This window comes from Saimiri boliviensis, chromosome 8, assembly GCF_048565385.1.
Source record: "Saimiri boliviensis isolate mSaiBol1 chromosome 8, mSaiBol1.pri, whole genome shotgun sequence".
NCBI classification, from domain to species: domain Eukaryota; kingdom Metazoa; phylum Chordata; class Mammalia; order Primates; family Cebidae; genus Saimiri; species Saimiri boliviensis.
Window position 1 is genome coordinate 88,511,407 of NC_133456.1, and position 27,165 is coordinate 88,538,571.

Consider the following 27,165-nt stretch of genomic DNA (forward strand, 5'->3'; position numbering starts at 1 on the left):
ATTTGACCAAGGTTTTAAAGAAGCCATCATAAAAATGACTCAACACTTAATTATATGTTCTCTTGTACAAATGAAAAATTTCACACTTTCATCAGGGAAATAAGGTTATAAAAAAGAACCCAATGAAAAAATCTAGATTAAAATTACAGTGATAACATCAAAAATACTGGCTCAATAGTAGAGATGACAGAGATAAGAATCTGTAAACTAGAAGACATATCAGTAGAACTTACCTAATGTAAAAACAGACAACAGACTAAAAGAAAATGAGCAGAGCTTCACTAACCTGTAATAATGAAAGATTCAATATTTGTATTATAGGAATCCCAGAAGGAGATGAGAGATTGAAGGTAAATGGTATTAGAAGAAATAATAGCTGGATGTTTTCCAAATTTAACAGACACAATCCTATAGACTAAAGAAGTTGAGCTAATCTCCAAAAGGATAAATCCAAACAAACATGTCAAGACATATCACAATTGAACTTCTGAAAACCAATAAGCAAATATCTTGAAAGCAAAGAGAAATGATGTGACCTGTAGGAAATATCAATTTATTTGACAGTATATTTCTCATTGAAACCATGTAGGCTAGCAAAACGACACTTACCAAGTTCTGAAAGAAGATAACTGCTCACTGTAAGTTCTATATCCAATTTAATTACTCTTCAGTGATAACAGAGACATGGAAGCTTTCTAAGATTAATAATAATAACAATAATAATAATAATAATGTATTGTTAGTATATCTCTGAAAGATAGCTCTTTAAACAGAAAGGATATGACAAAAGAAGAACTCTTGGAGCATCAGGAAATAAGAAAAACAAAGTAGACATATGGGTGCATAAAATAGTCTATCATTTTTCTTTGAAGTTTCAGAAACCCTATTTGATGACTGAGACAAAATTATAATACCATGTGACACCCAAGATAATGACATTTAAAGTGGAGAAGAGAAAGGGATCTAAATGGAAGATTTCTAAGTTTCACACAAAGTAATAAAATGTAGAATTTGGTAGACTATTAAAAATCATGTACATATATTTAATACCCAGAACAACTATTATGAAAAATATACAGATCCACTCACAAAAACTATAAATAAATCAAGATGTAATCCTAAAAAAATGTTCAAGTAACCAAAAGGAAGACATGAAAGAAACAAAAGTTCAAGTACCAGAGAAAACAATAGAAATACATAATAAAATGGCAAAACAAAGCACTAATATATCAATTACCTAAAGTTCAAATGGTCTAAATATGCCAATCAAAAGACATAGCTTAGTAAAATGACTAAAAATTATGACCCACTTATACGCTTCTTAAAAAATGGAAACTCACTTCGAATTCAACTTTTAGGTTGAAAATATAAAAGATGTAAAAAGATATACCATGTAAATTAAAAAAAAAAAAAACGGCAAGAGTGGCTATATTAAAATAGACTTCAGAGCAAAGACAATTACCAGACACACAGAAAAATGTTACAATAATGAGAGAGAGAGAGAGAGAGAGAGAGAGAGAGAGAGAGAGAGAGAGAAAAGGATCAATCAATGAGGAAACAGCATGGTTTTAAATATATATGCACCAAAACACAGAACCTCAGAATATATAAAACAAATACCAAAGGAGCTGAAAAGAGTAACAGACAAATCCAATTGCAGATGAAGAGTCCCATATTTCCTGTTCAGTGTTAAACAACTAGACAGAATTCAACAGTAATATAAAAAATATGAACAATACAGTCAACCACAAATATCTAATTGTCATATATAGAACACTTCACCCAGTAAGAAAAAGATACACATTTTCCCCCAAGTACTCATAGAACATTCACCATAATAGAACATGCTTTTTATAAACATACTTCATCAAATTTGAAAGAAATAAAATCATGAAGAATGCTCTAGAATAGAAATCAAATGAATTCTACACTCTGAAATGAAATCAAACAGAAAAATTAATAACAGAAAGTAAACAGGAAAAATCTTTGTTTAGAAATTAAATAATACACTTGTAAATATTTCATGAGTTAAAGAAGATTCTCAAAATAAAAAATAAAATATAATGGAAGTGAATAAAAGCAAATATGACATCAAAATTTGTGGGATGCAGCTAAAGCCCAGCTCAGAGGGATATTTATATGATTAAATGACTACATCAAAATGAGAAAAGTTGTCAGAATAATACTCTGAGTTGCTACCTCAAGAAATGGGAAAAAGAAGAACAGAATAAACCCAAAACAAACAGAAGAAATATTAAGAGCAGAACTCAAATAAAATGAAAATAGAGATATATAGGGAAAAAAAATCAATGAAAGAAAAAGGTGGATCTTAAAAGTATATAAAATAGACTCATCACAAAACTCATAGAGAAAAAACACACCAAATCACCAATATCAATATTTTAAACTATTACTATAGATTCTGCAGTCATTAAAACATAGGTGAACAGAACCAACCAAAAACTTTATATTCATAAATACACCAACTGAAAAAAAAAAAAACCCACAAATTTCCTGAAAGCCATAGACTACCTAAACTCAATCAAGATTGAGAAAAGAAAACGAACTGATGCCAATACTGAGACAAATCAGACAAGTTGGGCACGGTGGATCACACTTACATTCCTATAACTTTGGGAGGCCAAGGTGGGTGGATCACGAGGTCAGAAATTTGAGACCAGCCTGGCCAACACAGTGAAACCCCATCTACTAGAAATATGAACCGTTAGCTGGGAGCGGTGGTGGACACCTGTAATCCCAGCCACTAGGGAGGCTGAGTCAGGAGAATCACTTGAAGCTGGGAGGTAGAGGTGTCAGTGAGCTGAGACTGCACCACTGCACTCCAGCCTGGTGACAGAGCTAGACTCCATCTCAAAACAAAAGATTAAGTAGACAAACTGAACAGTTTTATAACTATCAAATACATTAAATTTGCAATTAAAAACTGAAAAAAAGTAAACTTTAGGCACAGATGGCTTCATGGGAGAATTCCACCATACATATAAATAAGAATTAATACCAATTTTGCCTGTTTTAGAAAATAGAGGACAGGGAAGCACTCCCCCACTCATTTATACAAGCTAGAATTACTCTGATACTAAAACCCAGCAAAGACAGTACATAAAACTATAACCACAGACCAGTATCTCTTATTAGTTTAGATGAAAAATTCTCAACAAATATTTGCAAATTAAATCAAACAATATATAAAAAGAATTATATACCATGACTATGTGGGATTCATTCTAGGTATGCGAGGTTGATTCAACATTAAAAAATCAATCAATACAATCTACCATATCAACAAGCCACAGAAGAAAAACTGTATGATTCCACTGTCACTCCTTGGTACCTGGGTCCTTGCCAAGTAGAACAGGGCAACTCAAGAGACTTGCTGAAAAATGGCGTGTTCTCTTATATATGTAGTAGAATCTGTGAAATGCTGCTTCTCCTTCAAGCACTTACAGATACTCACTATGTACTAAGCACTGTATCTGGTATTTCAGGTTTTAACTTATTTAATTCTTCCTATCATCTTCCCAAATGAAGAAAACAATGCAAAGAGAAGAAGATGATTTGCCTAAGGTCATACAGCTGTTGTGCAGAGGAACTGGTGTCCAACTCCAACTGCCATAACAAGAATCAGAAGCTAACACATCATCTGGTAGATTGAAAAGCTGAAAGGACATGTTGAGTTTAAGAGGCCTCCTTCACCTTGTCAATGAGAGGTGGAAGCAAAGTCCCATGGCTTCCTCTTTGGGAGCTCAGGGAAATGCCATACACACAGAATGAACAAATATTTTATGCAAATTACAAACCAGAGAAACTAACTTTGAAAGGCCAATGTCCTAATAATCTCACTATATATAGCCCAATTGAAATCATTTTCTTTAATATTATGCAAATAGAACTCTAAGAACAAGATAAATTAAAAAGTACAAAATAATCCATCCACCGAGAGCTCCAACAGACAGCTAACAAACCATTCCTCTCCATATTTATTTCTACTTCTGATTTACCTGAATACACCATTTTTATAGAATTATTTACTCATTTGATACATTTTAAATGAATATGTAACATAAGCAAAAATTTGCTGGACTAAGGGAATTTAGTGAAAAGCAAAAATAGGCAACCTCTACCCTCATGAAGCTTAGAGAGTGATAAGTAAATTTTTATTATTATAGAAATGTTTTTATTTGTCTACATAATTAACTTTGAACCACCGAAACATATTTCATTCAGGTAAAAAATTTTCTTACTTATTTGTAATGTAAAATATTTTAATTACTTTCTGATTTTTTCTATTTTAGATAACACAAATTTTTGTTTCTCTTTTGTTTTAGATTATTTATTTATCTTAAACTCCAAGGAATAAGGCTATGGAATTTCAACACTGTAAGTATCTTTATAGCATTTACACATATTGCCAATTTTATTTCTGAAATACTTGTTCATATTTTACACAGCCACCAGGAAGATACAATGAGTCTTATCATATCTGTAGCAACTCTTGGTATTATTGAAATTTTTGAAAACTTTTTTAACAGGACCTTTTCAAACATAAACAAAAATAGATCACCTAATAGATCCTCATGTCTAAGACATTCAATTTCAATAATAATTAATAGCAGTTTTTGAACTATTTCTTTTATATGAGGGGCACTAAAAGAATACCCTTTTTCCCACTCAAATCACAATAATTATGCCACAAGAAGTGATATTTCAATATTACAGTTTCAGGCTAACACAAGTGTGGCCATTTACTCAACAAACCAGTTTCCAGTTAGAGAACATCACATGGAGAACATTTGAATTTCATCCTGTTCTGGATGAATCTGAAATGGTGCTTTGCTTATGTATGCCCTGGAGGAGGTTTAAAGGAGAATAATGTGTGCCTCTTCAGTTCATATATTTCAGACTGTTCTTGTGTGTCACTTGTATTTTGCCCTAAAGCCTATATATTTAGTGCTATAACTTTATTTTTAAGTGAAGTTTAAGTGTAAGACGCCTATGTTACCCCAAAGGTAAAAAACACTGAGAAATAAAATGGTTCAGAAAAAAGAAAAATAACGAATTTGTATTATATTATCTTTTATGTATAAGCTTTGTATATTAAATTTCAATTGACAGTTTATCAGTTATCTAAACTTTTTTTTTTAAATTCAATTGATACTTTCTGTTATAATTGTATAAATGTTTGATAATCTTTAGTTAGAATGGATTTCAACATATTTTTGTCAGATTTTCACCTGTGAATATTATAGTGTATATACATATTTTAATTAATAATATAGAGTATGTAATGTTATGCTCCATTTAATATATGGTATATATTATACATTAATGAATGTTATGTCATATATATATTATTCATAATATGCTCTTGTGTGCTGCCTGTATTTTTGTCCTAAAGATTGTATAAGCTTTGCTATAACTTCAAGTAAAGTTTAAATTCAAGAAAGCTGTGACCTCAATATATGAATATATGAAGAACATATATCCATACTATATAATAGCTAATAATCAATTTATGACATTGTATAGTGAGCAATACCATATATACACACAAAATGATTCATGCTACTGTGCATACATATCTTCTTCTTAAAGAAACTGACTATATCATAGGAACATTATACAGCAAGCTACATAGTCACCTGAACCACCAATCTTACAGATCGACGTCAAGTCTGCCATGGCTTTACAATGCAGGGTGAAAGAGCCAATGTTTTAAAATTAACAGATCTGGGTCCAAATCCTGACACTGCCTCCTATTAGCTGGTCAGTACTTGTGTGTGATTTAAATTCATTTTCAGAGCTACACTTGTAAAATGGGAATAACAACATGTGTATCCCAAGGATACTGTGGATACTAAATTAGATGATGTAAAGTGATTTCAACAAATGGTGGTATCAGTGGAGGGGGAGTAAGAGGAAGAAGAAGAAAGGTATAACATTTTCCAGTTCATAACCAATTTTTTAATGAAAAAGAGCAGAAGATACTTTTCTTCTGATGTGTGTATTTGGGTTATGCTGTGAAATATATTTCTTAAGGTGGACCACAGGCAAATACGTTTTAAAATATATATCCATGAAGGCACTTTGATACTGTGAGGATGGTAGATAGACTTCCCTCACAGTGGCTATTAAATGAGTTTAACCAGGTAAAGTATTCAAAGCAACACCTGCACAGGGCAAACAACCAAAAAGAGTTAAATAAGTATTACTACTTGTTGTGGACAGTGTTGGTATTAGTGATATCTATCACCCTGCCACCATCTATGTGAAAAGTATCATTTGATACACACTCTATGTAGTAGTGCCTTCTTCCAAAAACAAACAAACAGACAAAAAAACCCAAAAACTCTTCTAGATCAGTGGTTTCCAGAATGTAGAACAAAAAGTGAGAAGGAAAGTCTGAAATAAGACAATCAACTTTTTATCTGGCCAAGGACACTGTCTTAGTCTGCTTAATGTTGTAATAACAGACTATTTGAGGCAGGATAATTCATAGAGAAAAGAGCCCTCCACTGTGAGGAAATTCATGATCTCTTCACAGTACAAAATACAGTTATTCCATCTTAATAGTCTCCAAAGTCTTAACATGGTCTAGCACCAACTCAAAGGGCCCAAAGTCCAGGTGTGGGCATGTGAAATAAAAGATAAGTTATCTAGTTCCAAAATATGATAATGAGACAGGCATAGGGTAAACATTCCCATTTCAAAAGGGAAAGACAGGAATAAAGAAAGGAGCAACTGGAACGAAGTTAGTCCAAAACCCAGCAGGGAAAACATAAGCTCTTTAAGCTCCAGAATAACCTTTCATTCCATGTGCCAACTTCTGGACACACTGTTACAAGTGTGGGCCTCCTAAGCATCACCTATGGCTTTGCTGCATGCAGCCCACATGGCTGCTTTTAAGGATTGGCGTTGTACACTGGAGCCTGTGGTTTTCTCAGGCTGACGTTACAGGCTGCCATAAACTCTTCAATTCTGGGGTTGTGAGGGTGGCTTTGGCTTCAGCCTCACATATCTACTCAACATTGCTTTAGTGAGGGCTCTCTGGGGTGGCTCTGCCCCCTGCCACAAGTCTCTGCCTGGGGCCCCAATCTTTTGGATCATTCTTTGAAATCTGAATGGAGGTGCTATGTCTCTTGAATTCTGCACATGAGCAGAATTAGCACCACTTGACAGAATGGAAATAAGGCCTACACTTGTGCCCTCTGGAGCAGTGGCCTGAGTCACATTTGGGATCACTGGAGCCAAAACTGAAGTGTCTTGCATGTGAGTTGGATGTGAGGAGCAGCAACTAGAGGTGTCCCTGGGCAGCAAGTTCATGGAGCACATTCCAAACCTGTCCCCTGAAACCATTTTGTTCTCCTAGGTCTCTGGGCCTGTTTCCCACTGTCCTGATGCACAACATCCTTTTAACCATGCTAATGTCTAGCAACTTGTTGCTGGGCCACACCCACCCTCAGCATTTGCTTCAGAACAGGCCTTTTTACTATTTATGTGGTCAGTCTGCGTATTTTCCAAATTTTCACACTCTACTTTCCTTTTAATTATAAACTTGGTCTTCAAATTACTCTTTTGATCCTGAGTCTCAACTTAAGCAGCCAAAAGTAACCACGCAGTTCCTTCTGTATTTTGCTTAGAAATCTCTTCTGCCAGAAATCCTAGTTCAACACTCTTACGTTCTGCCTTCCATAAAGCCCTAGGACACGGAGGCAACAGTTCCAAGCTCTTCACAACTGTATTTTAGTTCAAATCCCAATAAAACACTCCTTATTTTTATCTGAGACTTCATCAGAATGGTCTTCACTGCCTGTATTTCTATCAACATTTCAGTCACCACCACTGAAACAATCTCAAAGGTGCTCCAAATGTTCCCTAGTATTCTGTTCTTCTAAGTCCTCACAAGAATCTAAGCTTTTTCCAGTCTGTCACTTTAAACTCTAAATCTCAGCAATTATCCAATTTCAGAGCTACTCCTACATTTTCATGTATAGCATCAACCCCACTTTTCAGTATCTATTTTCTATCTTAGTCTGTTTGGTGTTACCGTAGAATACCAGAGCCTGCGTAAGTTATTTTAAAAACAGCCTTATTTGTCTTACATTTCTGGTGGCTGGGAAGTCCCAGAAGCATGGTGCCAACATCTGCTCTGCTTCTGGTGAGGGTCTTGTGCTGCATCAACATGGCAGAGAAGTGAAAGAAGCAGGTGCATGCAGAGACCAAACTCGTGAGGCAGCCTTGCTGTATAGCACCCCACTTTTTCTTGTAAATAATCCAGTCCAGCAAAGCAAGAATTCACTCTCTCCCCCAGTGACTGCATTAATCTCTTCATGAGAGAGAACCCCTTATGACCCAATTACCTCTCAAAGGTATTATCTCCTAACACTGCCACACTGGGGACCAAGCCTCAGCATGAGTTTTGGTGAGGCCAAATCACATTCAAATCATAGCAGAAATAGAAACAAATAAAATAGTCTTCCTACCTTTTATCACCATCATCACTGTTATAATTATCATCAATTCTTAGGAAGCAAGAACACTTAAATATAAATAAAACAAGGGGAAATAGAGGTAACCCAAAAAAGTATACAAAACTCATGATATTTTACTTGTTTTTCTATTTTTAGGGCAAAATAAAATATATTCTAAGATCAGAGTCAGTTCAAGAAGCAGCATTTAAAATCCATATTCTTATCTCATTCTTTGATTCTTTGGAGAACTTTAAAGTTCATCTCAACTTCTATAAGGCGTGGTACCTATTTCTGGAGGATTTTTTAAAATCACATTTACTATATTTGTTTATATATGTGCACTTACACATTCATTTATGTCTTAACAAGTTAAAGGCACCTTAAGGTACAGCTTCTGTCAGCTACAGAAGCTGGGAAAAAAAGATAAAAATTTAATTGCTGGGAAAAAGATAAAAATTTAAATACTTCAACTTTTCAGCTTGACTCTTAAATGTGACCAGAGTTTTGAACATGAATTAATAACCTGTGCCATTGACTTCCATGCAGTGGCATCAGTGATTCTCTTGGTTTGTTCCAGAGGACAAGTGATATAAATATTTTCTATAGTCTCTGTAAAAGCAAAACTTAAAACAGCAGAAAGGCTCTCTGGGAAAACAAGGAATACTGCCACATCTATTGGAAGAATCAGAAATTCCTGAACTCTCTTAAGTACTTTCTGATATTTTGGGAAGATTTAACGTTTATCTTGCCTTTGAGTTTGAATTTAAATCTTCTGTGTTTAAATTTCTAGAAATAAATTTATCCAACTTATTTGAAAAGGAAAATGTATGTGTAACTTGAACGGCACAATAAAGCTATTATGAACAGATCTCTTTCACAGAAACTTAGGGACTTGTGGTATTAGAACTGATGAGGACCCTCAACCTGTTTACACTGCATACTTCTCCAACTTGATGAATCTAATTGATATGAACATGTACTTTGAGTAGGTGAGTTGAAAAACTCCTTAAGGAACATTTCACTGATAAGTTCTAATTCTCTTGAGAGTGTATACAGTAAAGACAGTTAACTTAAATAAAGGCATATTAGTTACTGACTGCTGTGTAACAAATTGCCCCAACACTCAGTGACTCAAATCAACAAGAACTTATCTTCTCTTGTTTTCTGTAGATTAGAAATCTGGACACATCTTAGTTGGGTTCTCTGGTTCAGAGTCTCTTGTATGGCTATAGTCAAGGTGTCAGTGAGGTCTAAGTTTCATTTCATGGAACAAATGGGGAAAGATTCACTTGCAAGCTCACCAATGTGGATATTGGCAGGATATAGTTTTCCACACCTACTGAAATAAGGGACTCAGTTCCTTGCCATATGGGTCCCTCCATAGGGCAATTCACAACCTAGCAGCTAACTTCTTTCAAACCAAGCCAGAAAGAGTATGTGAGAAGGAACCAAAGACAGACACCACAGTCTTTTTGTATCCTCATTTTAGAAAGGAGCATTCTATCACCTTTGTCTATTTCATTTGTTAAGAATGAGTCACTAGCTTTGACAGATACACAAAAAGAAGGGAGTGCACATGGGCATGGATCCCAGGAGGTGAGGAACACTCAAGACCATTTGAAAGGCTAAATCAGAAAAGGAGTTTAACAGGAAATTATGCACACATACTAATACCAGGCATATTTTATTTTGTTTTATTTACTATTGCATTCCAGTTCTAAGAACTGTGCCTGTCATATAATTGAATAAAGGAATGCACAGAGGATGTACCAAGCCATATCCCCTGTCTGGGCCTCCCTTTCTTTGATGATCTTCACAATTAGGGGTTTGGAGTGATATAATTTCTACTCTATGGTTCTTACAGACTGAGCATTGGAAAAAATGTATTCTTACACTTTATGGGTATTGACACATATTCTACTCACAGTGTATTGATACTATCCAGTGTAAATTAATCCCCACAGTATGAAGGAATGAATTTTTAGAAGATAGTCACAACAGAAAGTTGGAAATAAAAAAAATATTACTACTGGCACAAGTGAACAATTAGAAAGTGGCAGAGCCTCCACTTCTCTCATTTCTTCTCCAGCCTCCTTGAAGAGTATATTCTCTCCAACAAGACCTGACAAAGTCCACCAAAAAGCAAACCCACAAATGTTCGGAAATTGGAAATACAGATTGCTTCACTCTCACTAAAATGTTCCTTATCATAAGTCTTTATTTTATATTTACAGATTGTTTCTTTAGAAGGTACTTTCTCAGTTGTGACAACTATTAAAAATTATTCTAGAAATTATAGAATCAGATATTTGAATCTTTGCATCAAAAAGTTGAAGCTAAATGTTTTTTTAAAAAGCATATTCAATTATATTACTCTCACTAGAATATTAATAGCACTTTCAATAGTAACACATTAGTATAAGCACATTTTTTCATATGACAAATCATGTAGAATGTGTTTTCTCTTTAGTTGACAATTTTAATGTCCATTTTTGCATGTTTTATAATACTAAATATAGTATTCCATATATAATACATATAATATATATTATATGACATCTAGACATAGATACAGATACATAAGCATATCTATCAATATCTATGTCTCATCTGGAATAATAAAACCAACTGGCCTAACTGGATTTCTTGCTGTTGCTTTTACCCCCACAACTCCATCTCCTTCCTCAAATCACAGATTTAACTGAGATCATATTGTTTCCCTCATTACAATCACCATATGGCTTTCTGCTGCACTTTTAAGAAAACTCAAACTCTTCTCCAGGCCCAAGATAGACTGGCCTTTGTCTATCTCTGAGTTTGTGACCTGTGCCCCCACCTCCTATTCACCTTCTACTGTCAATCACACTGGCTTCTTTCACATGCCAGGCCTTGAGGGCTCTGCACCTCTCTTGCTTTCTGTTCCTTCCAACAATCCATTCTTTACCCAGATCAGTAAGCCTGGCTTCTTTTTACTCACATGTCAACTCAAATGTCATGTTCAAAAAGAGGCCTGGCCTTCCAATCCAAAGTATCCTTTGACATCACATCACCTTATTTTATTTTCCTCACAGCACCTATGGCTATCTCTTTATTTATTTACTGGTTTATCACTGTTTTGGGAACTCAAATATTATCCTCCATATGAGCAGAAACCCTCTCCCTCATGTCCAAGGTTGCACCCTCAGTATTTACAATGCTACTTGGCGTAAAGTAGTCATTCAATGAATATCTACTGGGTGAATGGATGACTCATTGGATATGCTAAAAAGAGACTCATTATTCACCTCCTTGTTGCTTCTTTCCTTATTTGCAAAATAGGAATTCCAGAAAGATCTATTGCTTAGAATTGTTAGGGGTATTGAACGAGATCAGTAATTTGAAGTAGCAGGGGAAAAAAATGTTAGCTCTTTCCTTTCTCTCCCCAAGGAATGTGAAATTTATTTAATGTCATTTATTTTTAAAATTCTCCAAATGACACAACACAGCACATGAATCCTCAGAATCAGAAGAAGCACATCCTGAATCTTTCCCTAGAACATATCGGAGAGCTCCTTGCTTAACCTCACACTAGTAAAGGCAGCTCATTCTCTCACTTTCCCCACTTAAACTTTTTCTTTAAAAACTTTTATCTCTAGATCAACTTTCTTCCAGGAAAGAGCCGAGTCACCCAAATTTGCTACAGAGGGTCTTTCGCAATTGGGCTCACAGCTGACCTATACACAGCATTGCCTCCTTTATATCTTCTAGCCTCTTATACCACTTGCTTCTTTACAAATCCATGGGTGCTTTATAACTCCCTCTTTAAGGACATGCCTCCTGGCATTGTCTCCCTTCAAAAACTACATCTCACATTGACTTGCCACATACTTTCCCTGGGTTCTCTAGAGTTAAACTGCTAGTACCTTAATGGGACATGGGGACCTACGTATCAATTTTTCCTCCCATCTGCAGCTACAGTGAGGTAGGTACTTTTCTTCAGCTTATGTGAGTTTATTTGGAAGCAATCAAGTGGCAGATTCTTTGTCTAGAGCAGGGTTAGTGTCTATGGCATTGAGACGAATGTAATCAAATTTAAAGGGTTTATGGGATCTGACTTGCCTGTCATGGTGTGAAATACTAATTTCTAATTAGCAAAATGTTTTGACCTCCGAAGTGCATTCACACCTTCTATGCTTTCTGCAGCACACAGCAGGCAGTTTGCATTGCTGAGGATAGATGCCCAGCTACACTGAGAATATCTCCTCCATGTTATCTAAGAAACTTACATAGCCAGTATGTATATTTAATATCTATATTAATAAGCAAGAGTGCTTTTCCTGAGACAGGATTCCTCCCCCTAATTATTGTAAAATATACTGAGGACTTGGTCACACATAGTGATAAGGTTATTATTAATCCTTAAAACAATCCTGCTACCTAGGTCTTATTTCTCCTTTCTCAACAAAGGAAACGGAGGTCCAGAGAGGCCACATGCTTTTCTTAAGGCCTAATAGCCATTATTAACAAATCTGGAATTCGACTCAAGCTTATCTTACTTGCTGCCTACCATCTGCATCAGATTAAATAATGCATTGAACTTGCTTTGAGAACTATGAAGGCTGATGTATAAAGACTTTATTGGCCAGGTGCAGTGTCTCATGCATATAATCCCAGCACTTTGGGAGGCCAAGGCAGGATCCCAGGAGTTCAAGAATCCACTCAAGTGCAGGAGTTCAAGACCAGCATGGGAAACAGGGAGATCCTGTCTCTACAAACAATTGAAAAATGAGCCAGGAATAGTGGCTCATGCCTGTAGTCCCAGCTACTTGAGAGGATGAGGGAGGAGGATCACTTCAGCGTGGGAGGTTGATGCTGCAATGAGCTGTGAGCCTACCACTGCATTCCAGCCTGGGTGATAGAGCAAGACCCTGCCTCAAAAACAAACAAACAAAACAAAACAAAAACCAAAAAACCCTAAAGACTTTGTATTTAAAATCAAATCCTGTAGCCCAATGGCCTTGCCCATGTTTGCCCACACACTTGCATACTTTCATATGACTCTCCTCTAGGTAGTCATGTTGGACTTAATATATTCTCATTTTAAAATGTCTCCTTTTAAATATATTTTGTTTTTCCATGGGTAAGCACTTATTTCATGAGGATTAGCTGTATGCAGCTTAATTCTCAAAGTGTGGTTCACAACTCATCTCAACAATTTGCTTCAACAGAATCAGAATTTTAGTGGTGGTGGTAGGGTCTGGTAACTTCCATTTCAACATGCATCCCAATGATCTGAATGTACGGCAAACTTTGAAACCCATAGTTGTAAGCCCTACTTAATGTAGCAATACCCACTAGCAATACCCACATTCAAATCTGCAATAGTAATACTCAACAATTTAACTCTGCAAACTCAATGAATTACTACTCCCAAAGTGCAAGCAAATAAATAGATATAATATGTATGAATATTGTATACCATTTTGGTCATTTGCTTTTTAGTTAATATTGCAACATATTGGTGAGGTGGATGTTATGGAGCCGATTCCAGATTCTGATGGTAAATCTCAGAGTGCTTATGTCAATTTTAACATAGTTTTAAACCTAAAGTCCCAATTTAATTCAATTGCTTTGGGGCTAGTTTACATATAACCAAATTTCCCTCTGTAAGTGGGGAGCTTGGTCCCTTCCTTTTTCTATATACCACTTCCCTTAAGACTTCTTTTTCCTGTGATGTTGCTCTAAATCTGCATTTCTACCAGCTAGAACCTGAAGAATACACTGCAGGAGAGAAGGAAGTCCCCAACTCTTCTACCTTGAGGGGGCCTAGCTGAGTTGTGCATGGGTAGTTCTCATTTTTCTCACCTAGGTAGATAACTGTGAGCATTTTTCTTGCTTTCTTTTCTGGTTAGACTCTGTGATGGCTGAGACTGTCTCCCCCACTTCTTCTGCATCTCCCAACAGCTCTGAGAACAAAGTAGTATACACAGGAGACCTTCACTAACTGTTCTTGGCTAATGACTGCATCTGTGTCTGACAAGCATGGTATCCATTGTGCACTGCAAATGAATGAGCTGAGTTTAAATTAAGAATGTCAAGTTGTTCCTGTCATCATATAAGTTGCCACAGTAGCAAAGTAAAAACAAGAGTTAGAGTTAGTTAACTTTTATGTGAATTTAAAAATCTTTACACCTTTTTTTTTTTTTTTTTTTTTTTTTCTGTTACTGATGGGGAGTTAGTTTACATAGCAGTTATGACTGTGAACTATGGAGCCAGACAACCTGGATTTATTCACCACTTATTTATTGCCTATAAACCTTTACCAATAGCATTGTTGGGGACTTCAGGTTTCTCATCTGTAAAATGGGAATAAAAATAGCAGCTACCTAATAAATGAGCTGTGAGAGCTACCTACTAAGTAAGCTGTGAGACAGCATGGTGACTGGCATACAGTGGGTGATTAAAAAGTTAACTATTTTCACTTACTGTTCATCAATATATCTTTAGAAGGTCCTATAGGTTAGACAACAAGCTAGCTCCTTTGCATACATTATCACAGAAATTCTGGCAGGGAAGTATCTGTAGCATGTGCTGTCATCTGGTAGGCATTTTCTGTACAGGTCAACATATGTGCTAACATGGCACACTCTTGGCCTCTCTGCTTGAGAATGGTCTCTGGCTATTGTTAGGTGTAAGTGCTGAGGACATGACCTCCAAGGAGCATCCCTCAAACAGTGAGGCATGAGAGTTGTACATAAGTACACCAGCTTTGTTACCACAACTTTGAGGTTTTTCTAGACATTCCCTATGTCTCATGTCACCAGTGAGATGTAGCTCTAGGTGCCCAGAGTGACAGCCTCTTCACCCCCACACTCTGTCCTGGCCCCTTTCCCTTCCGTGCCTCATTCACCTACTTCCTTACATGTTTGTCAAGATCATTTCCCAAATTCCTGTCTTGGAATCTTCTTTTGGGGAAAAGCAGATAAGACAGTATAAATGTCCCGAGTTTACATATGAGTACACTGAGGTCCAGTGACTTCTGAGCTGGACTTCTGAGGCGGACTTCTGAGGCTACGCTTTTTCCACCTCTGTACTATAATTGTTTTCTGGTTCTCAGCCTATACTCTTGGTACCATAAAGTCATGTTTAGGGTGCTCTGGGGACACTGCATAGGAACCAATTAGAATTAGGGAAGGTGTTACGGAGTGAGTAAAACAAGAGGTAACCCATCAAATATGTGCAGGTGACTGCATGCCTGTGGGGAGGTGGGTCAAGACTGGAATAATAACTAGGTATGTACACAAGAGTGACCTTCGGATACTAAATTGCCTTCACACTCGTTGATAAGTAGGACTCCTGACCCTACTCCAGTTAACCCTATTGTTCTACATTCCCAACCTTTCCCGGGATGGATGCCCATGGCCTGCCCCTGATCCAGTAACTTATAGGTTAATAAGATAGGAGGAGTTATCTTGCTTCAGGACTCTATTTCAGCAAGAGATATTCATTATACTCATTGATTGGCCCCCAGCTCTTACTGATTATTAAATATTTGAAATGTAACCCTCTTGGCAAAAAGAACGAGGACTAGAAAAGATATTTGCTGATTAAATTTCATGCTTTTTTCTCTCCCCTTCCTTTGCAAAATGCTCCAGTCAACTCTCAGCTGAAAAATAAATGTCTACTTGATACGTGGGCCAACATAAATTTTTAATGGCATGAGCAATTACCCGGTGAGTACCATATGACAAGAAGTGATAAAACAGAGCCCAGCGCTTAGTGGGAAAGACTTCCACCTAAGACAGCAGAAACATATGGCTTTTCAACAGGTCAGTGGGTCCCTAGATTTCCCTCCAGTTGGCATGGGAAAGATCTAAGCCTGTAAATTCATGGTTCCTGAGATGTGCTGTCAGCATGAGCTTCAGTGAGCAGAACAAAGAAAAATGCCTATAAGGAAGGCACAGTCACAACAGAGTAACAAGGAGGGCCAAGTTCATGTTTCAAGCTGGGAGAGAGAAGAATGATTATTGGAGCTTTCAAAAGCACCTCTGGTGAAAATTCAAAATAATGCATTCACATTAATAAAGTGACCTTTTTGAATTTGCTCTTCAGGAAGGGCACATTGGATCGTGAATCAGGACAAAGAAAGTACCACTTATAAATGGTCACCAAAGACCCTTTGATACCATGCTTTAGAACAGAAATTGACATGGACCAAGTTATGCTGAATATACACTGGTGTGTGATTTTACTTTTTAACTGGAGATAGCGGATTCATAAGGAGAGATGGAAATTAGCAATACCACGAGAAATGGCTAGAAGAAAGGGTACAAATCATTCAAATGATATTTCAAAAGATATATATTTAAAAGAAACACACAGTAATGTTTCTTTGTGTTGCTCACAGCAAAGAGAAACAACAGGAGAATAAAGACATATACCTCAGAAAGAAACAAGCAAAGTGAGATGCAGCTCCAAAGTCTGGTACTCGATGGAGACTTTGCTCTTGAAAAAGTCATCTATCACAGTTAAATCTGTTACCTCTGGTCACATACTCATGAATGCCTTTTTGAAAATAATTATCTTGGGTAGTAACTGATCTCTACCTATTAATTCTGGAAGCTAGTTTGCAACAGGGTTGAAGAGGTAAGATTTCTTAAGTATACACCAGAATTGGGGAGGGTGAGAGAGGTGTGGTTAGTGCTTCCTTAGTATCTGTGTAAAGAAGACTTTCTGTGCCCTCTTTGTCCTCCCTAGGGGTAAGATTGAGCTTCAAGGTCCTGATGAATGAATGCACACTGGGCAACTGGTTACTTTGCTCTTTTGAATGCATTTTTTTTTTTTTTTTAATTTCCACCAGAGGTGCTTTTGAAAGCTCCAATAACGACTCTTATTTCTAAACTGTTGTTACAGAGCTCTCTGGACAAGGAAAGTTAGTAACAAAGAAAAGATTCAAGTTTTTACCACTCCTTATACTTTCATTTTCAAGCATCAGTTTGATGTCTAACACTCTGCTAGGCCCTGGAAGAGACAGTGCTCTGAAGAACTTCACGGAAGTGGTTAAAAAACATTGTTGACCTAGTAAGATGGAAATTTCCACTGGGGACGTCAAGGAAGAGTCAATTCTTTATATGGCTTCACAACTAAGGTGGAATGTGTCCAGTGGCCAGTGTTCAATTTGGTGGTGGAATATGGCATTTCAGATGATGTGTACAAGACACAGAAATGTCAGAGAGAATGTGACAGATTCAAGACAGTCAGAGAGGTCTTTGAGACAGAAGCATGGGTGTGAGCAGCAGAACCAGGGCAGAGAGGAATGGGGTGAAGGCAGGAGCTGGGAGTGGCCATCTGATGCTGGAAAGAGGGAAAAGTGGTGGGAAGTTTTGACATACAAGAGTAACATGATCTTATCTGTGTTTCAGAGAAAGTAGCAGCAACAGCATTAGTCCCAGCAAGTATTTATTGCACCAGTCACTGTCCTAGTCACTTTTCATGTCATTAACTCTCACAACAATCTTGTGGGTTAGGTCACAATATTAGTCCCATTTTGCAGATAGGGGGAATGAGGCATGGAGAAGGGAAACAAGTTAAGTTGTAGAATCAATAGGTGGAGAAACATGGGATTTAAAGCCCAACAGCCTGCCTCCGCAGCCCATGCTTTATAACATCCTCCATATCACGCCTTCTGAAATAAGTGTCAGCCCACACCTGTGAATACTGATCTACTAACTCCTCTCCAGTTTTCAGAAAGTAGAATTTAGCCAAAGAAAGCAGATTTAACTCAAGAAATTTTCAAAGAATCAATAGCATTTTCTGTTTAAAAATAATCCTATCACCTCCATAGTAGCTACAGATGTTTTTTAAAAAACAAATTTAAATATAGAGCAGAGACCAGTGAAAGAAGGCATTTCAACGGAAGTACCTAAATCTTGAATACACCGTGATAGAAATGCTCACAATACTGGATATGCCTAATAAGATCTTGAAAGTGAAATCTGCAAGGCACCCAGAAAATCTTCAATAGTGTGCAGTAATGTCAGGTAATGAGTATAAAGCAAATCAGTTAGTCTTCTGCTCAAGCCTCCTTTCATTACAGACAATCACCTTGAGTGGTAATGACACTCATTTGTGTAACAATAACAGTGATGAGAAAGTAAAGAGCTATGAGTTCCACCCCTTCTCCCCAGACTCCTGCCATTGTAATCTGCCATTCTTGATTGAATCCTGTAAACTGGCACTTACATCCAAGGTGATCTACACAGTTAACGGAAAAAAAAAAAAAAAAAAAAAAAAAAAAAAAAAAAAAACTTTCAGGAAATATGCACAGGAATCATGTAACTGACTATTTACCAACGTCAATGTTAGCTTCTTATTGAAGCATAAATGATTTCAGGGCAATTTCCAAAAGCCACTTACCTTTCCAATGCGTATCCATCAATGTGTTAAAGCTCGCTTTCAGAGTGTGATTTCAAATCGCAGGCATCAGATTCCCTGCTAAGATAAAGGGGCTGGTATCCTATTCAGTCATTGTGAAGGCTCCCTTACAGCATCACCATACAATAATTCAAGAACACATTTGTTATTGATGAGAAATGCAGACTTCGTTGTATTTTCCCACCACATCCTTTCTGTCTTCCTTGTTCTGAGCTTGTTACTTCTTTCTCACTGTCAGCCTCAGGAAGACTTTCAAGCAGAGCAATTGAAAAGAGTCCCTAAACTTAATAGTTGTGTGTTTGTTGAGAAGTTTGTAAGGAATGCAAACCTATTGGCCAGAGAGCTGTGTTTAAATGTGAGGCTATCTTCAACACACAACAAATCAATACTGTGTATTTAACAATTTACAAAATCATTCCTTTATATATGACTTGTTATTAGTTCTACCTCTACCTGCCTTCCCCCAGGCATGTAATTCCCTATACATCTTTGAAGGAGCAGCTCTTATTTCACTTACCCTGTAAATTCTTCCCAGATTCCCTATTGGTCCCTATTCATGTACCCAGAGTACTGTAATCATGACATCATGGCACACAAAAGTATATGTGAACCCATTTTCCAAGGAGGACACATATGACTTTTTGAGCTTCACAATCAGTCAAATGTAAGAGTTTAAGGAAGACACCACTTTATGCTTACAAAAGGGAAACTAGTTCACTGTAAGAGCTGTGCAAAGATCAGCTAGAACTTGTTTCCAGGAGTGGGAGACTCATTTACGTATGTGTACAACTGAGGGATCAAGGGGTACTTTGCTCATTTCAGCTTTTCTTTTGGTGGGGGGTTACTACTCTCAACTGTAGATTTTTTTTTTTTTTTTTTTTTTTTTGAGAAGCTATTTGTACACATGATGCTACATAAAATGGCAGAAAGAAAGGGGGACTGATCAAAGCATCCCTAAGAATAGTAAGGCCTACCTCAGAGGCCAGGGCATAGGGCAGGGGACTCTGGCTATGGTAATCAGAAAAACGATCTCTTTCAGACTGAAGCCCCCACTGAGGACATGAACACTGTAATTTCAATGGAGGAATGCTATGACAATGCCAGTTATGGAATTGTCTTGCTTAAGCAACAACAGTACATTGGGATGACATACAGCTCAGTGGCTGTGCTATTTTGGTTCTGAAAGTTATAGTAGAAAAGGCAGATAAATTTGACTTTTTATTCTGGCCATAAATGATGACACCAAAAAATCCTTCACTAGGTATCACAGAACTCTATTGAAACTGACCCTGCACAAAGCTGATACCTTAGATTAAAAGATTCTCACTTGGTCTATATCCTCAGAACAAATTTCCTGCAATCACTCAGCTAAATAGGATCAAGGAAACAAAAACTGTCTACACTAATAGGATTTTACTATTATAAGAAATTCTTACCCAGGAAGATAAAGTTACAAATAATTTTATGGTTTGTTGTTGGAACTTCCTGAAAATCCATTTATTTGAATAATCAGTCAGGAAAATAAGTCAGCAGAGGGAAAACAGTTCCTTTTGAGAAAAACTGATCACTCAACTGGGCCAACCCCCAATCAAGGAACAGTTTACTCAAAATGACTTGTTTCAAAATCCCTTTTGCTGTGTTCACCAATGCAAAACTGTAACATCACATGCCTTCACAGTTATGATCAGGTATCCCTCATTGAAGAAAGTGTCTTACTTTAAACCCCCAAATCTTAACGAATATCTGCCCTTGACTTCCTTTTTCTGAGATATTACAAAAACTCTGTAAGGTGGCTGTCTCTTACTCTCTCTCTTTTTTTAGTAACAGCATCTAGCTCTGTTATGTAGGTTGGAGTGCAGCAGTACAGTCATGGCTCATTGCTTTCTTGAACTTCTGGGCTCAAAGGATCCTCCTGCCTCAGCCTCCTGAGTAGCTAGGACTATAAGCATGTGCCATCACAACCATCTGTATTTTTATTTAAAAAAAATTTTGTATAGATGGGGTCTTGCTTTGTTATCCAGGCTGGTCTCAAACTCATGGCCTCAAGTGACCCTGCTGCCTTAGCCTCCCAAAGTGCTAGGAGTACAGGTGTGGGCTACTAGCCTGGGCCTAGTGTTCTCTCGTATTGTAGGAAGCAGTAAATGTGACTTTGTTTTCTCAATAAGATATTTTGGTAGCTTTCTCAGGGACTCAGCAATCAAAACTCCAAATCCCAAGCTATTAACTACTGTGTGCTACTGCTACATTGCCTTTCACAGCCAGATAATGTGAGAGTTAGGTATATACCTAGAAGTGGAACTGCTAAATCATATGCTCAACTTTATGTTTACCCATTTGAGATACATTTTGAGGAAATGCTCTGCATTTATGCTTTGTTCTTGAAAGAGATCTAGTGCAACAAAAACAAAATATTGACGAATCTGGAGACTAAAATAGGAATAAAATATCTTGACTAGGGGCAACGGGATTGGAAAACATTAGCATGACCAAGTTATTCTGGTTTAAATGGAAGCTGTAAATGAGTCGACATAAGGTGAGATCAGAAAGATGAGAGAGTATTGTTATTGTCTTTCTCATTTTGACCAGATTTCCAGAAGTGGTGACTATGTGGCCTCATCTCTCACTACCTTGTTGGGAGTTCCACTCAGTTTCAGTAGACAGGGCCATGCCATCTGCAGGGAGCCTGAAAAAATAGCTACAGTCAACAGTCCTCTCTCTTCAAGCTCATCTAATTCTTCTATGATACTGGCATCACTTACTCTTCCTATTAATCTTCAATCTTCCCCTGCTACTCAAGGGGGATTCTGTATGTTTATCATGAAAGTTAGGGTTCTTTCTAAGCTTCCCGGGAAATGTGAGTGAGAAATTTCTCAAACGGACTAGTTCAATTATATTTCAAAAATATTTAAGTATATAAGCTTCATAACATTCCTATTTACACAATTATGTTAACTCTCTTTGTTTGTTTTATGTTTCTATACAGGAACATCTGAGACTAATTTATAAAGAAAAAAGATTGGACTCATGATTCTGATAGATGAAAAAATCAACACTGGGCCTCTGGCAAGAGCCTCAGGCTGCTTCCACTCATGGCAGAAGGTGAAGAGAAGCCAGTGTGTGCAGAGATCATAGTGAGAAAGGAAGCAAGAGAGAGGGAGAGGGGAATAAGGTGCTAGGCTTTTTAACATCCAGCTCTTTTAGGAACTAACAGAGTAAAAACTCACTCAGCTGTGAGAAGGGCATGAATTTATTCATGAGAGGTTTGCACCCATGTCTCAAACGCCTCCTTTAGGTTCCCCCACCCAACACCACCACTCCAGGAATTAAATTGTAACACAAGGTTTGGAGGGGACAAACATTCAGAATATAGCACTCCCCACTTAAGAATGGGAATTTAATATGGATGTTATAGATCTCCCAGAAAAACAAAGTTATTTAATACAATAAAGAACTATGGCAGGCAAAATAATCTATTCTTCTCAACTCCTCACAAAGACGTCTATGTTCTAATTTTTGGAACCTGTAAATATGTTCCATTACATGGCAAAAGGGACTTTGCAGTTGGAATATGGTCACATACCTTAAAGTAGAGAGATTATCTTGAATTATCTGGGTGACCCAGTACAATCATATGGCCCATACAAAGTGGAAGAGGAAGACAGAAGAATCAAGGAAAGAAATGTATTGACAGAAAAAGAGGCGGAAGAGACTGGATGCTCAGAGAAACTTGACCTGCCATTGCCAGCTTTGAGGATAGAGGAAAGGGGTCACAGGTCAAGGTGTCAGGGTAGCCTCCAGAAGCTAGGGTCCATCCGCTGCTGCCAGCAAACAAACAGGGACCTCAGTTCCATAACCAAAGAGGACTAAATGCTTCCAACAACCCAAATGAGTAGAAATAGATTCTCCCTAAGAAAGAGAAACAAAGAAAGAAACATAGCCCAAGTACCACCTTGATATTAGTCCTGTGAGACCTATGTTGGACTTATAGCCTACAGAACTATAATAGGCTTGTACTGTTTTAAATCACTAAATTGGCAATAATTTTTTTAATAGCAGCAATAGAAAACTAATACAGGAAACATAGCCACAAATCTCATATGCATTATTGTATCAGGGAAGGTATCACTATTCATTTTCAAAGTGTTCTTATGAGGTACATATTTAGCTTGACTTGTCTTTATTTTATATTACTTTTAAAAAAATACAAAATGGAACTCTGGTTCAGGAATGTCAAATGATTTCCTCAAGCAACAAGCAGCAAAGTCAGGGCTCAAACGGGAGCCTTTTGACAATGCCCCACTTTATGAAAAAACTTACGAACGTTTTTTTTCCCAGTTGAAGGGAAGCACTTTAAATCTACTTCCTATATTTTCATTTGAACATAACCAGATCATTCTAGAAGTTTTTGGCTTCCCAAATAAAAAAGGCAGATCATACATTAACTGACTTTCTTTCCTTTCATAATTTTGAGTTGGTGATAACGAATGAGTCCGTGTATAAGAGTCCAGCTCTCCAAACTCATTCATCTTGTTGTATTTTTCATATATATTTTGTCTGAGCCAAAAATACAGATAGAAATGGCATTCAACAGTTTACAAATAATCTGGAGTTTATTAATAAACATGAAGTGATTTGCTTGAATGTCTAGAATGCAAACAAGTATTTATGGGCATTTGGGCTCTCTAATGTACATGTTGGTGGAACCATATTATGTTTGTGGAACCATATTGATAATTATAATTATTAATCTTCCAGACATTCATAGAAATAACACAGTTATATGCCATTGATTCCTAGGAGAGATACTGACGAAAGAAGGAAAATCTGTTTCTTTCATTTCCAATGTTTCTGAATACATACAAATACATGTTTCCAAACAAAAACAAAAGCTTTTTTTTTTTTTTTTATTTTTTAACTAAGGCAGTCTTCTCTTTCAGACCACTAACCCTTTTAAGAAAGTATTATTGCATATCATGGAGTGTTTTTTGGATATTAATAGTATTAATATATTACTGATTTTTAGAAACTAATTTCCAGAGACTATCAATAAAAATTAAGCATACGTTCAAACTAGTTTCTGAATTAGTGGAAATAACTTAGAATCTACCCAAAGTCTAGATTAGGTGAATGAAATAAAATGCTAGAGGGAGGTAGGCAGATTATGTAAGAGAGTGCAGTGGTAGGAGGTGGGAGGTCTGTGGTAACACAGAGAGCACACACCTTGTATCAAGCAGAAAACTGTTCCTTTCATTTAGCCAGCTTGTGCTGCCTGGGAAGTAAGGGCACATCACTGCCAGATCTGATTTTTTAAAGAGAAGTCAAAAACATATTTATCTGTCATTTCCTGATGTTTAAAATATTGGCAAGTCATTAATTTTTCAACCACACCTGCTGTCTGTAATCAGTTTAGGGTCTCTCATCTTGAGTTAATTGACAAATGGGAAGCAGTACTTAATTTTGATTTATAAATTAACATAGCAGTGCTATTTTTTGATTTATAAATATCTTTCATAAAATATCACAGATTTTATGAAAGGAAGTGAAATATCACAGAGATGCTGACAAATAAAAATAACTCTTTTTACTCTGGTGTCAGGTTAAATGCTTTCTTTCCAGAGAGACCTTCCTTGTCCCGGTTCACAGATATGATCAGTAACAGGCAGGGTGTGATTAGAGACCAAATCCTAAATTCTTTCCTGGTTTGATGCTTCCTGTAATGTAGCATTAAATTATAGAGAAGCAGGTGGAAGATACAACTAGCTTCAGTGGTCTGATGATTAGTTAACTTTAACTTTAGCAATAAATGGCCAATGAGTCCAGAATTTGATTCCTCAAGAGCAGCAATTTCACCTCCTGTTCTCAAATAGCCACTGATAGGTTTCTAAAAATAAGATATCAATAAAACCTAATTATTCTATCTCTTTCCCTCCTTTTCTTCTGATCTACCTTAACATTCAAACACCAGACTAGTCTGTCTTTGCACTTGGAACAAGCTTACAGACCACTTAGGGAACCCTTAAGGAACCTATTTGGAAAATCAAGTTCTAAATGCATCCCTGAGTCATGCAGAATTGCTGACTCAGGTAGATGTCTGGTTGAATCCTCTGATCCATTCATCCAATAGGCACTGGAATGCTAAGTTAATGACAAAGTCCCAGGCCTTAAGTAATTTGTATAATTCAATTGTTTGTCTGTTTACCTCTTTATCCATTTAATATTTAACAAGGCATTTCTATATGCTCAGCATTATGCTCGGTGCTGGGGCATACAGAAAAATAAACCAGCTAACTGCTGGTAATTGATGTTTTGAGCAATTATGGATTGTGTATATTAGTCTGTTTTCACACTGCTATAAAGAAATACCTGAGATTGGTTAATTTATGAAGGAAGGAGGTTTTATTGGCTCACAGTTCCACATGGATGGGGAGGCGTCAGAAAATTTACAGTCATGAAGGGAAAGCAAAGATCTTCTTCATAATGGTGGCAGGAGAGAGAAGTGAAAGCAGGGGAAATGCCAGATACTTATAAAATGCCAGACACTTAACATCAGATCTCATGAGAACTCACTCACTACTATGAGAACAGTATGTGGGAAACCACCTCAGTGATACAATCACCTCCCTTCCTCGACATGTGGGTATTTCAGGTCCCTCCCTCAATATGTGGGGATTACAATTCGAGATGATATTTGGGTGAGGACACAGGAAACCATATCATCATGTGATAAACTAAGGAAGTGAAATTATTGTTATTTTTGTTGCTGTTGTGGCTAATATTTGTTGAACATTTACTATGTGTCAGGCCCTGTTTTTAGCATGTTACACATATTATTTATTAAACGTAATGCTAACAATAACTCAGTGAAATAGGTACTACCATAACCCTGCTTTATAGCTAGTAATGAAGACTCTGGGACTCAGATACATTTAGTCAGTTCAGCTTTAAAGCCTGCTGTCCTAATTAGTAGCAATAAAACTACAAATTACAAGAAAAGAGCTGTTAATTATGATGGGCAAAAAGGTGGTTCCATAAAAGAAGCCACCAGATTGAAGCTGAAGAAGTACAAGATTTTGACACCTTACATATGTTTCTCTTTGTCAACACTGCCTTGGTTATTGCTATTACATACCTCATGTAATACATTGTAAATTATGAGTACAATAAGATTTTAAAAACATTTTTACTATTGCAATTATAAACAATAGAGTGATTAGCAGTTTTATAGACAGGTATAAGTTCATATTGATTTGAAAATATGTAATTGTATTAAATAGTGATTCTTGCAATCACTATTTCTCTTTTATCTTCAGTGTCTGGGACAGCCTAAATTCTAATATGAAAGATTCAATATGGAAGAAACATTACAACTTTTTAAATTAATTTTAATTACCTCAGTTTAATAAAATTAAAAAAATTCTGCTTAAAAGGGGGTAGCTGATATTTTTTCTTTTCCATCCTGGGCATACTAAAACAAATACCAATTCTTATTTTTTAATTTTTGGTTACTATAGTGAATAAAATTTTAAATAAAGGGTATCTTACATAAATTGTCTTAATTTATTGATAACTAAACAATCCAGAGAGCATTACAAATGGCTTCTGGTAAGGATTTCCTAGGGAACAAACAATATGACCTAAATCTAGTTTCTCTTTTCAAGTTTTGACTTCTCTTCCCTGAAGCTGCTACACGGTGGCCTCAAAATGGCTCCCTAGGAAGCTCCTGCCTCCGGGAAGAGCATGTTGGTGTCTCAGATTAGCCAGCAGATAACCAGTTGTTCTTCTTGATTAGACAGATGTAGCATGGGGGCCCATCCCCATCACTATGGCTAGTGATTGGCTTAGACTGAATTAGTTGACTTCCCTGGACTTGGGAAACACCCAAGGCAAATCACATGGCTAAAAAGAGAAACCTGGATGCTCTTCTCAGAAGGAGGAAGAGTGACTAATAGCTGCAAATAATTTCCATCATTTAAAAAATGGCCATGTTCATTATACATGAGTTTATATATTAAAAAAATAACAAATGCCTACTGTGTGCTAGGTACTGTGTTTTCAGGCATCCAAGCAATGATTAAAACATGGATCCTACCTTCAAGGAGCTTTCAGTCTCTAGGTGTGAACTGTAAGCTTAACAGAGAAAAAAAATCACTAAAAATTTAACAAGCCCCATTATACCTTGGAAGATCACAAAGTTGGTCTATCCTAAACAATGGCAGAAAACCGAGATTTGCAGGACTTCATTTATCCAGAAAAGACGAAGTAA

General features: G+C 36.7%; 1 protein-coding gene across 4 annotated transcripts in view; it reads right to left on the reverse strand.

Annotated features, from left to right (window-relative positions):
• GRM7 (glutamate metabotropic receptor 7) overlaps positions 1–27,165 on the reverse strand; it is an 872,629-nt gene that overhangs the window by 257,201 nt on the left and 588,263 nt on the right. Inside the window, exon 8 of one of the 4 annotated variants that reach the window (XM_074404861.1) lies at positions 18,794–18,962. The exons of the other annotated variants lie outside the window; for them this stretch is intronic. Within the exon in view, the coding sequence (XP_074260962.1) occupies positions 18,951–18,962 (12 nt within the window). The 3' untranslated portion in view covers positions 18,794–18,950. Of the gene's footprint in view, positions 1–18,793; positions 18,963–27,165 lie in introns of those variants that run through there. 4 annotated transcript variants of the gene reach the window in all.